This window comes from Panulirus ornatus, chromosome 32 (assembly GCF_036320965.1).
Source record: "Panulirus ornatus isolate Po-2019 chromosome 32, ASM3632096v1, whole genome shotgun sequence".
Taxonomy (NCBI): Eukaryota; Metazoa; Arthropoda; class Malacostraca; order Decapoda; family Palinuridae; genus Panulirus; species Panulirus ornatus.
The window spans coordinates 22,718,639-22,731,636 of NC_092255.1; the positions used below are offsets into that span (position 1 = coordinate 22,718,639).

Below are 12,998 nucleotides of genomic sequence, written 5' to 3' on the forward strand. Positions count from 1 at the left end.
TTGAGAATGAATATTGTGTAGCTTTTTCATGACTCTCTTGTCCAGGGGTTACTTTGTTTTGTGGCTGATTCTTGAGTAGTTTCTCATGAGCATGATTGTGTTCTTTGCGAAAGATGTTACTGGACTGGGTCAGATGCACTTCATGAATGAAAGCAGGATGAGTGTGGTGAGTGCGGATCACATCTAACATGCACTAGAGTTGGTTGCAGTGTGTTTTCTGGTTCCTTGTATTAAGAAAGAAGTAGTAATTTGTAGAGTCTTTCAGTGATTAGGTTGGCGATATGTTATTCTGAGTTTGGACTTGTTCTCTGTATTCTGTTTATGCTGAGTGGCTCTGTCTGAGCTGGATTCTTCATTTTATGAGGGGTGTAAATTGCGGAAAGAAGTCTGAATCATATTTCTTTCTATGTTCTTGTGGCATATTCTATTTGCTGGCTTGGATGAAGATGATGATGAAGTGTGAGAAACCATGACTGTGGGATGGGAAATAATCCATACTTAAGTTTTGGAACTTTGTTTCTAAATACTTTGTGAAGGCTGGCCTGTCTACTTTTCAGTAATTTGTCTAAAGTCTTTTTGATGATTGTCTGTATAGGGTGATTCAGGTGGAGAGTTCTCAGGATGAGCAGGCTGTCACAGGACAGTTAATGTATTAAGATCTAGGTGGTCCATGTGTGTAGGGCCAGTCAATAGAAGGTGATGTCTAGTGAGGTCAGCTGCTGAAAGTGGTGAGTAGGGAGTCTTGTTGGCTGGATGCACTAGCTGAGGCTACTGATAGAATGCATTTAGTTTATTAGTTAGCTGGTCACATTGGCTGAGAATATTGAGACGTTACAATTAGTTTATGAGTAGCTTACCTCTGGTTGGATCTTGGGTATGACTGTTGAGTCAAGTAGGGTGTGTGTGTGTGTGTGTGTGTGTGTGTGTGTGTGTGTGTGTGTGTGTGTGTGTGGGTAGGGGGGTGGAATATCCACAGAAGTAAGTGTTGGGTATGCTGATCAGGTTTTGCAGTCAGGAGTATATCTGGACGGGCAAGTGGAGGATGGAGGTATGTACATGATTATGTTGTAGTTAGTTCTGTGAAATTTTATTTTGATGAAATGTATGTCTAGGTTGTTGTTATGCCAGTGAGCTGCTTTGTACATGAGTGGGTCAGAGAATGGTATAATCTGCTGTACAAGTGTTATAAATCATTCTCATCCTTACTTTCTGTCTTCTCATCCAATTATGTAGCTGACACAAGATGGGAAGGTGGATTTGGATGTGTCTATTTTCATGGATGAGGGATATGAGTAGGTAGGAACATTTTGGCACGATTATTATGTAAAAATATTAGGTAGGAGCATTAGATAGGAGCCTTTGCAAACACTGCGCTACACTTACCCTATGCCAGTGGCCTGGTAAGGGTGAGGCACTAAAGGATAAGAAGCAGCACTGGAGTTCTTTAAATATGGAGACTGTTGCCATGGTCACCCCTTTGAGGGAATTCCAACTGGAGCAGGTGTCAGAGATAAAGATAGATAAAGGACTATGAGGACAATGTGTTCTCCAAGTTAGTTGAGCACTACAGCACATTTGTTTCTATTACCATTCACATTGAGTTGAAGAATATTTAACTTGTGGGGCTATGTGGAGTGGTAGGGTTTGTTTGTGATGAATAAGGTTAAGCATCTGAGTTGACCTTTGCCAGTGGCCTGTTAAGAGTGAAGCACTAAAGGCTAAGGGGAGGCAATGGATTTCACCAGTTATGTAAACCTTTACCTTGAGGGAGTTCCTAAAGGGAACAGGTGTAAGAGATATAAACAGATCAAAAGAGTCTAAGCACTTTGAGCTGTAGTTCACTGGGTGTTTGTGCTGGGGTGAGGGAGTTTTGAGAGTTACTGCCTGAGTGGTTTCTGGAAGTCCAATGCTCTCAGTAATCTTTCTGGATGACAATGCAATGGAGGAAGTGCATGTAAGTGCAGTAAGAGCATCTGATGGAGTAGTAGTTTTAGTGACTGGCATTTGCCACTGTGGGTACAGGTTTAAAGGTGGTCCAGGGTTAGGGTTAATGTCACCAGCTTGAATAAGCAGTTGGGAGATGATAATGTATGGGTACAACACAGCAGCCAGCAACACCTCCAAGCTGCCCAATATGCAGGAGCTGGGAAAGGTGTCTCCTTTGAGGCAGGACGACCAGTGCTGGGAGACTTTATCCACATATGAAGCAAATCATCTCAGTGCTATCAAAAATATGCATATATACAAAAGCTTTTGGTTAAGACTAAAGTCAAAAGATAGTTGGACAAAGAGATTGAGACAGGCTTTCCAAACACTAAATGCTCACATGCTCCTCAGCTTTGTCTCAGCATAAAACAATACTGGATTTAGATTGATTCAGTATCAAAATTTGATCTTAGCCATACATTACTGCAACTAAATGATTATCATTTACAGCTTCATAGTATCAATACAAATACTGCTTACCTGGCTACAAGTGTCCAAGTTTCCTCATCTTGATCATCAGAATATACACGGAGGTTTGCACAATCATCCAACTGACACCAATATGATACACCCTTCTTGTCACGCCCGCATGGTTGCAGACGTAGCTCACCTGCACTTAACAGGTTTACCTTATCCTTGAAGCTCTTATACAAATCAAACTGAGCTTCCAGCAGGTTCTATAATCATCACCAGGAAACAAAAGACATTTCATTACCAAATTATGAAAATATTAGAAATCTATCATGTTTTCTTATGATGATTTGGAAACAAATATAAACTAAGGGGAAAACTTTTGTTTAACAAGAAAATATGGGAAAGATCTCCTTGGCTTAAAAATGTTCCCTCTTATTTATAACCAAAATTAAAATTATAATTAAAAATATCATTCACACACATTCGCTATTTCCTGCATTAGCAAGGTAGCATCAAGAACAGATGACTGAGCCTTAAGAGGGAAAAATCCTCACTTGGCCCCCTTCTTTGTTCCTTCTTCTTGAAAAGTAAAACTGAAGGGGAGGATTTCTAACCCCTGGCTCCTGCCCCTTTAAGTTGCCTTCTACAATATTCAAGGAATACGTGGGAAGTATTCTTTCTCCCTTATCCTCAGATTTATATATATATAAATGTGTGTGAAAGAAGAAAGCTAAGAGTAAATGTGAATAAGTGCAAGGTTATTAGATACATTAAGGGTTGAGGGACTAGTCAATTGGGAGGTAAGTTTGAATGGAGAAAGGCTGAAGGAAGTGAAGTGTTTTAGATATCTAAGAGTGGATTTGGCAGCAGATGGAACCATGGAAGCGGAAGCGAATCACAGGGTGGGGGAGGGGGCGAAAGTTCTGGGAGAGTTGAAGAATGTTTGGAAGTTGAGAACATTATCTTGGAAAACAAAAATGGGTAAGTTTGAAGGAATAGTGGTTCCAACAATGTTATATGGTTGCGAGGCATGGGCTATACATAAGAGTTGTGCGGAAGAGGGTGGATGTGCTGAAAATGAGATGTTTGAGGACAATATGTGGTGTGAGGTGGTTGGATCGAGGTAGCGTTAAGAACAGAGGACTGGGCCTTTTTTGGAATATCCTCACCTGGCCCCCTCTGTTCCTTTTGGGGGAAAAAAAAAAAATATTCATTTTGCTTTATCGCTGTCTCCTGCGTTAGTGAGGTAGCGCAAGGAAACAGACGAAAGAATGGCCCAACCCACCCACACACATGTATATTCATACACGTCGTCCAAACACGCAAATATACATACCTATGCGTCGTCTCAACGTATACATATATATATATATATACCCACAGAGACATATACATAGGAAAAGACAACAAAGGCCACATTCGTTCACACTCAGTCTCTACCTGTCATGTAATAATGCACTGAAACCACAGCTCCCTTTCCACATCCAGGCCCCAGAGAACTTTCCATGGTTTACCCCAGACGCTTCACATGCCCTGGTTCAATCCATTGACAGCACGTTGACCCCGGTATACCAAATCGTTCCAATTCACTTTATTCCCTGCACGTCTTTCCCGTACGTATTCACCTTATCCCACATTACCAAGGTAGCATTAAGAACAGAGGAGTGAGCCTTAGAGGGTATATACTCACTTGGTCCACCTCTCCGTTCCTTCTTTTTAAAAATTTCCCATGTAAGCGAGATAGCATTAAAAACTGTTTTGGTTTGCTTTTGTCATTACCACAGCCATAACTATGAAGCTAAACACATGTAGCAATAATCAAAACATTACAGTCACTACAATCATTTGAGTTACAAAGATTTTGTTATGCTTTCCTTACAACACATAACAAAAGTAAACTAACTCAACTACTTTCAAATCAAAATAATTTCTGAGGCCACTCTGGTAATGATAAAAGAAGCAATCATCACCATGCACCAACACCAACTGAAACAGAATCATGGGGAAACATACCTTAAGAACACGAATTTTAACTTCCAGTTTAGCTTTCTTGAAGCCAAAACGCTCAAGCTCCCAGCCATCTTGGTGTGAGTATGTGTGTGCAAATCGCTGAAGTCCTCTCTCCCACCGGTCTAACTTCACTGATTTGTTGATTCGTCTCAATAACTGACTGACACACTGTGATACAAGGGGGCTTACTGTGGGAAATGGAGAAAAAATATATTAAATTACATAGTTTATATAACTTAAGGGTATTTCAAAGAACACTTGCATTACCTGCACTTCAGAATAGCTATATGACTGCCTAAAACTATGAACTCCTACCAGAGTATGTTTGCAGATGATGCAAAGATCCTAATGGAAGTGAAAAGCATAAAGGACTGCATTCATCTTAAGACAAATTCCAAATTGATCTGGTACATGAATTTGGTGAAGTTCAACCCCAGTAATGTAATGAGAAGGCCTTGATATACTTATAATCTACCAGGAAACAAGCAAGAATCTATGTAAACTAACCGCATACATTGAAAACAGGTAATTATATAAATAATGAGGATACACAACAGCAAAAAGTCTCAATATAATCACCCTTTAGTAGGAGATAAGCAGCATGAACCTGTGAGTGAACGAAAGGCCTGGGAGTCAAAATCATTCCTACCTGTTACTAAAGTCCCATCTTAGAACACCTTAAGGAGAAAAATTGCCTACTAACAAATTCAATGTTATAACCGCAGTCAAGATAATAGTTAAGGTAAAGCAAGCAGTTCACATCCTACATAAAACCAAAACTAAAATAAAAATACACTTTGGTTACTGCACCTAAAGAAGAACAAAGACTTAATACTTTGTTTTTATAAAAGAACAATGAACAATAAGGGAACAGAGAACAGTTCTTTGAGAGATATACAGATACAACAGCCAGAGGACACACCATGTATAATGTGAAGTACTTATATAGCATAAGTTATGGATGAACAAAACAAAATGAATGAATACCTAGTAAATGCAAACTACAGAAAAAAATTCTGAAAGATGTAAGTAAAAGATGTTCCAGAGATGGGGTCCCATGAAAGTATATTTCCTCCCTGTACAGTACAATTGTGCAATTACACACAATACACACACACACATACATATATATTTTTTCATACTATTTGCCATTTCCCACGTTAGTGAGGTAGCGTTAAGAACAGAGGACTAAGCCCTTAAGGGAAATCCTCACTTGGGCCCCTTCTCTGTCCCTTCTTTTGTAAAATCAAAAACGAGAGGGGGGGGATTTCTAGCCCCCCGCTCCCTCTCCTTTTAGTCACCTTCTACGGGCAGGGAATACGTGGGAAGTATTCTTTCTCCCCTATCCCCAGGGACAGTATATATATATATATATATATATACTGTTTTTTTGGGGGGAAGTGGAAGTAAATTGCATCTTTTTTGTTACAGATACATCTTTTAAATAATGTTTTGCATACTTCTTAAGTACATCAGGATAATAATCATGACACCTTAGCTCAACTACTCTACTAAAACATCCTTGTTTGTTGAAAATCCTCTTGCAACAGATGACTGCCCTTAGGAGTGTCTCAACATCATTTCCTAAACATTCTTGACATCTCTGAGGAGACCCAATTACATTAATAGTGTCCATCTGATATATCATGTCATATGGCTTTGAACTCCTCCATGTGCAAGTTCTGAACTTTTTAAATAAAGTAACTGAATTCTTGAAGCAGTTCTTAAAAGTCAAATCTTAAATCTTGTCATAACATCATCCATTATGGTATGTCATGGAAATTCTGAATCAAAGAACTTGGCTACAACTATCTTCTTTTTCCTGTCCAAAGAGCAGAGAAGACAATTCATCTGCTCCTCATTTAACACATATTCAATGATTCATCATATAAAACAAATACTATTCCTGGACTTTTCTGAGCAATATTCTTTATGAAACAGCAACCAAGTCCAAAACTAATGTTCAACAATTTTATTTGTATTCTACTTTCTTGAAGCATATGCTGTAATAGCACATTAGTCTTAGAACTTAAGAATGATATTTTACTGTCTGGATAAATGCTGGAATAGTTCATCAGTCTTACAACCTTAGAATGTTATTTTCCTATCTGGAAATATGCTGGAATAGCTCATGTTTTTGAATTTAGAATATCTTACTATTAGGAAACATATGCTAGAATACCTTGTCTTAAAACTTAAGAATGTAATTTTTCTGTCTGAAAACATATACTACAATAGCTCATCAGTTTCAGAACTAAAGAAGTATAATAATGACTGATTATCATCTTCATGGCCCATATAATATCAAAGTTTTGTGCTTCATTGCTTTACATGAAATTCTTAAGCATCTAAGTTCATAATCATAGCATTTCTTAGGAGTAGAGGGGGTAAAACCAAGTACCAGTATTCAGTTCCATTCTATGATCCTCACCAGACGGCCTGGCTTTCTATACAGTGATGGTAAGCTATATGTTTCTTTATCTTACTGGCTAATCTTACCTTTATGTTAGTGTTTTTCCCCATGAGAATTATTGGAATGGGATCTTTTCCTTAAAGTTGCCAGGCAACGTCTCCTCCACATTAGAGGCAACAAGCTCAAAATTCTGATTTTGGGCCTCATCACAGCCTTTTAGAACATTCATCCTTTAACCACAATAGCTGTAGCAACTGTTCTTTAATCACGTTTTGCTCGTGAATTTAGAATGACTGACTTTTCCCTAACCCTGTAAAGTATTCAATTACTGTGTGTGTAAAATTACCTTCAACCCACCTGAGCTTTAAAAACATCAATCCCTGACTTTTCCCTGACCAATGGAAAGCCTAATGAATCTGAAGTTATTGCTGGTCCATCTGATTAACAACCACTGTTTTAGCCAAGATTTTCTCACTTCTAAACCCAGCTATATGAAAATAAACATAAGTAATAGCTGTTAATAGCCACACATATATTCTTTTTCTAACACTGTCACTCCATCTTATTAATCATATTAAACCCACTGCTAGAATCTATGTTCTGCAGGTTTCAAACTATTATAAGATCATATAATACTTTTTTTTCATAAAATAACCTAACAAAGACATACCAAATAAGTTCAGACCAACATAAGTACATCTTCCTTGCCCATCTAAAATGACAGATACCATGTATCTGTTTGTCCTGTTACTCTGAATTATATGGACAATTCAACCATAAGCAGACAAAGAAACTGTCAAACACGAATTTCCAATCCAGCCTGCAGAGTGACTAAGACAGAAACTTCAGCATACATCAATTTAGGTAACAGACAAGGCCATGTATGACTTCTACTGAGAAGCACTGAGCTTCCTCAACATACAATGCTCCTTAAATTCATCATGTATAAAGTTTATCCCTACATAACTCTATGTCTAAACATAAATACAGGGACTTTTATATAAAAATATATGCACAGATGGTATTCATATATAAGGGAAGTTGTTCACACACTAGACATAACTTTATAACATAATCTAAAAGTAGAAAATCTAGATGTACCACCCACCTCAACTCCTCATTCCTCTATTTACGAAACACAAGCAAAATATAATTACAGGACCTACTTTCCTTAACAACAACTGTCAAAACTTTTGTCCCACCCCCATTTGTTCTCCTCTAGTTCCTCTTAAAACATTAGGCTTTAAGCATCCTCAGCCAGACTATTCATGCAAATGTATGAATTGTTATCCCTGAACACCATATATTTCATTATAAACTTAAATACGTTCGTAGACTCAATCCGAAAACACAGAAGATATCTATAACTTCATACTAACAGTTGCGTGATGCTTCCAGTTAAAACCTATACTTGGAAAGGTTTATTTCGATCCCAAATTGGAAATTCTAATCAATGTAAATAACGTCACTGCCCTCCCCTTCCCTTACAATACAAATACTGTTTCAGGAGGCCTTTGCTGGGGTGACAAAGTTATGGCGCAGAGAGGTTTTCAAGCATAACAACCCCCTGTAGCTTATCATCTTACCGTTATCTGTGTCTTCTAATGAACTTTGAAGCTCGCCTATGTTGGGAAGGGTTAACCCCAGCTTCTCCCCAAATTTGTCGATAAAGGAACATATTACAGCAAAATCTGCGTGACTTGTACACAAGTCCTCATCATTGGACGCCATTTTCACATTGACGTCAATAAACGCAACAAAAACAAATGTGTGATGTTAGCGTCTCCATTTAAACAAGTGAGGATCGTACCTCATGATCTGTCCTATATCATATTGGAAGCGCTTTAGATTTACATCTAATAGAATCCGATATTTTGGAGAACAGCTCGGCCTTTTACTTATAAGGCTTCATCGGCATCTATTTGTTTTCAACCACAAATCTTTCAGGGACTAAAACGGAACATCAATACTGCCTCTACATAGGCAACTCGTCAGATTCATACTAACATGTTCACTCTGTATATGCACATGAATGAACATATGTATACATCGTGTGAACTAATAAAGCAAACAAGGAATTCCTTGATTATTGTTTGCATGGTCCTCAGAACGCATGCAAAAAGTTATCCTTAGAGAGAAAGAAAATACTGTTTATCTTTTGACAACTTTTCCAAATAATATTCTTCAAAATATATTAACGTATGAGGCGTCGTTTAATGTCAAGAACACGATTTTGCGATGGTTGTCAAAGTTTGTAGTACACACACGGCCACGTTACTCGACTTTTCGTAGTTTGCTTTGTACCATTAGAAGCAACATTGGAAAAAATGCACTCACTTCATTTATAGATGTAAACAATATGATAAAATAGTTGAAATATAAATAATCTACCTTAATGCCTTATCACTTCTGTTCACTAAATAATGGCTGAAGTATTCAGTATGTTCACGATGGCATGCTTAAGACAACCCAGTTCAACTGGTATTCACCAACTGAATATAGCTGCATTCCCGATATCTCCCATTTTGCTCGTACTTCGTTATAAAGGAAGTTACTTGTGAGTAACCTAGAACTCACGGACAGTAACATGGTTTCAAAGGAATAGGGACAGGAAGAAATATGAGAAAAAAATTCTTTGTCATTTCAATCTTCTTGTGTATTGCAACAGTACTTTTATCAAAGTACTGTTCTAGCTGTCGCACGTTTAACAACCATATTGGCAGTATTAGTGATTGTAGTATGGCTCAAGTTGGTAGAAAAAGCTTATTTGTGATTTTATTTCCAATATTTCATTGACACAAACTATATGAAAACCTAATCTGAAAAATAATGATTTTTTTTCCATCATGGGTTCCTTCCACGTAATTTTAATGACCCTCCGCATACAAAGGTCATAACCTAGAATTTCTGAAAGTGAGGAGAGGCCGCCTCCACGTTACTCTCCCGGTTGTGACGCTAGCGAGTTAAACCTGTATTCCTCGTGCTAGAAATTCAAAAAATCAGTTTACAGTTCATATTACATACAGTTTCTAGTTATTCACAAAAGTTATATTGACAACAAATGTCAGATGGATGCATTTTAGCTATTCTCCGAATTCCTCTACTTTGGTTTCCCTGAACTTTCGATTTCTTTTTATATATCAAATGCTGTCTTGGGAAGAGGTCCTCTAGGCATGACGTTTTTCATTCATGTAAAGAAGAGGATCATCGAAATCAATTGGATTTGAAAATCTTCGTCAAAGGCTTAGTCATAAGTAATTCTGAGGGACAGACGAACATACGTGTAACATTAGAAACACAGAAAGATGAAAACTGAGAATTATGAAGATTTTAAGGTTTATGAACTTATAGAAATCACTTACCCAGAGCCGCAATGTACCAGGCAAGTACATTCTACATGTCCTCAGTAAAGGCTGTACAATATTTCTAGTATAGACCTGGATTTTCTTTCTTTCGAATTTGATAGCCGCTTCATTTTCTTGAGGTACAAGGATATGACGTATGTTGTCTCAGCACTACTGTACATTCTGCATGATTTGAGCAAATTTTTTATTGCCGCCACTCAAGCATCTAAAAAATTATTACACCATAAGTGCTCATAAAGCTAAAAGCAGCAAACCATGATTCCACAGTACATCTGAGACTGCACAATACTTCTCGCAAACTAAAATGTAATCTCGAGAAATAGATATTGGGTGCCAATCAGTTAATCTTCATTGACGTTCACGTTATAAGTACGTTGACTGAGAGCACTGTTTTCCCTAATGAATCAAACTCAATCGAGGTGGAAGTGTAGAAAGAGGATTACTACAGTCTTACCGATCACATTCATATATATCACTATCTACAAGTTATTGTTACTGTTTCGCAAAAAGCGGCCAACATACTAAATCTCGAAGGAGTACTTCAATGGCTCAAACACAAACACAGGCCTGTCAACTTTTGGACATACGAGATTAAAGAGCACGAAGTAGTAGTAATGTCAGTGTTCAACTTCATATGTGCAGAAAGAGAGATAGTGACATTTAAATGTAATGAAAATACTCAAAAGTTATATCAAATACCTTTATGTTGGTCCACTGCTAAGTGAAGGGGGAGGGGTGTGAGGCTGACATGTCTAGCAGCTTCCTATAAGTGAGATTAGGGATAGAAAGTATGTTTTCTTCAATTCAACTTTGTGTTATACACAAGCACAGCACTGGTGGTGAATAACATGAATATATTCAGACACATAGCACAAGTGTGATGAATGACAATGGCTGGCATATGAGGGGAAGATACTGTGAGCTTTGTTCCTTTTGCAGAACTTGCTTTCACATTTTACTCTTATTTCGTACACAGACACAGCACTAGTGGTAGACAGCACGAATACATTAAGAAATATTACACTAAACACCCCAAAAATAGGCTGGCACATGTTGAGAGGATATCAGAGGTGTTTTGTCTGGAAATAATGTAGCCCCTTATGTTTCTAAGTTCTAAATCAACACTATTCCAGAGAAAATCTGGTACAGTTGTCAAGAAATTCTCAAACATAAACAAGGGCCAAGCTGAGGGTGGTAGAGAGGCCTCACTGCTCATTACAATATTCCCATCAAAATCACTACATCAGGTATTTCTCAATATTTTTTGTTTTTCCTAAGTCACTATATATGTATAATGTGTAGATTGATGGTCACTGAACTGGCACTGAGAAAACTTTTTCCCCCATGCCATATTGAAAATGGAAGAAACCCCTATAAATTACCAATAGTACGAACAGTAAGTTGGACAGTTAATGGGCTGGAAAAATCCAACTGTCATGCAATGATGTTAAACATCCTTTTCAGTGTTCTTTGACCTTCTCTTGTTCTACATCCACTCTTTCCTCTTCTTTCTAAAGGAGAACTTACAGTTTCAGAACCAGCTTTGTTGTAAGCATAAGCCAAGCTCAAGCTCCAATTATAAATCATGAACTAGAAGGCTTCCATAAGTTTTTCTTTATCAAAGAATTTCATGGTATCCTTTAAGGAGGCTCCATGGAGCCTTCAGGTTTTTAAGGAAACCCAGCTGAAGTACTGTGACTCTAACACGACAGCGAAATGACAATGAGAGCCACTTAAGGGTTACTATTAGGTATGTATTAACAATCTTCCTATAATCGTTTTGAGAACTGTAGATTTTGAAGGATATACTATCTCTCTACTATGGGCTGAGCCCTATAAGCATCTGCAAGAGGACAATCAGAAGGGAAAGTTAAAACACCATTTTTCTCAAAATTTGGTGTATTTACAAAGATTTGCCATATTCCACCTTTACAAAACATCCACGCAGTAACTTGCCAAGGTGTGGCATAGAGCTAAGGTGGAACAAGCATTGATTGACAGCTGGTGCCATAACCTCAAGCCTGCTGCTATCAGGAATCAAGACATGGTTTGTATGGTAGATATGATTTTTCATACTTATAAACTAATATCTCACACTTACGGACAGATTAATATTAACCTGTAACTTAAAAGAAAAACCTTCAAGCTGAAAAAAAGTGTAATCTTTCAAGTGTACCCTATCACAGACAATCTTATTGTGATACTGGCAAACCCAAAGCTACGAGAATAGGTCAACCAAATCCAAATAGACATACCATCAAATAAAGGGGTTTGTTGACTACTGAAGACCCCTTTTGCTATAACCTCAAGCCTGCTGCTATCAGGAATCAAGATATGGTTTGTATGGTAGATATGATTTTTCATACTTATAAACTAATATCTCACACTTACAGACAGATTAATATTAACCTGTAACTTAAAAGAAAAACCTTCAAGCTGAAAAAAAAAGTGTAATCTTTCAAGTGTACCCTATCACAGACTATCTTATTGTGATACTGGCAAACCCAAAGCTACGAGAATAGGTCAACCAAATCCAAATAGACATACCATCAAATAAAGGGGTTTGTTGACTACTGAAGACCCCTTTTGCTATAACCTCAAGCCTGCTGCTATCAGGAATCAAGATATGGTTTGTATGGTAGATATGATTTTTCATACTTATAAACTAATATCTCACACTTACAGACAGATTAATATTAACCTGTTACTTAAAAGGAAAACCTTCAAGCTGAAAAAAAAAGTGTAATCTTTCAAGTGTACCCTATCATAGACAATCTTATTGTGATATTGGCAAACCCAAAGCTACGAGA

The 12,998-nt window shown here is 37.6% G+C and overlaps 1 protein-coding gene across 4 annotated transcripts in view; it reads right to left on the reverse strand.

Annotated features, from left to right (window-relative positions):
- LOC139759169 (uncharacterized) overlaps window positions 1–8,569 on the reverse strand; it is a 72,961-nt gene extending 64,392 nt beyond the window's left edge. For all 4 annotated transcript variants that reach the window (XM_071681217.1, XM_071681216.1, XM_071681215.1 and 1 more), the window contains exons 1-3: window positions 8,410–8,569; window positions 4,414–4,598; window positions 2,467–2,663 (exon numbers count right to left, since the gene is read on the reverse strand). In XM_071681217.1, the coding sequence (XP_071537318.1) occupies window positions 2,467–2,663; window positions 4,414–4,598; window positions 8,410–8,554 (527 nt within the window). In that variant the 5' untranslated portion in view covers window positions 8,555–8,569. The remainder of the gene's footprint in view (window positions 1–2,466; window positions 2,664–4,413; window positions 4,599–8,409) is intronic.
- Between the last annotated feature and the right edge of the window lie 4,429 nt (window positions 8,570–12,998).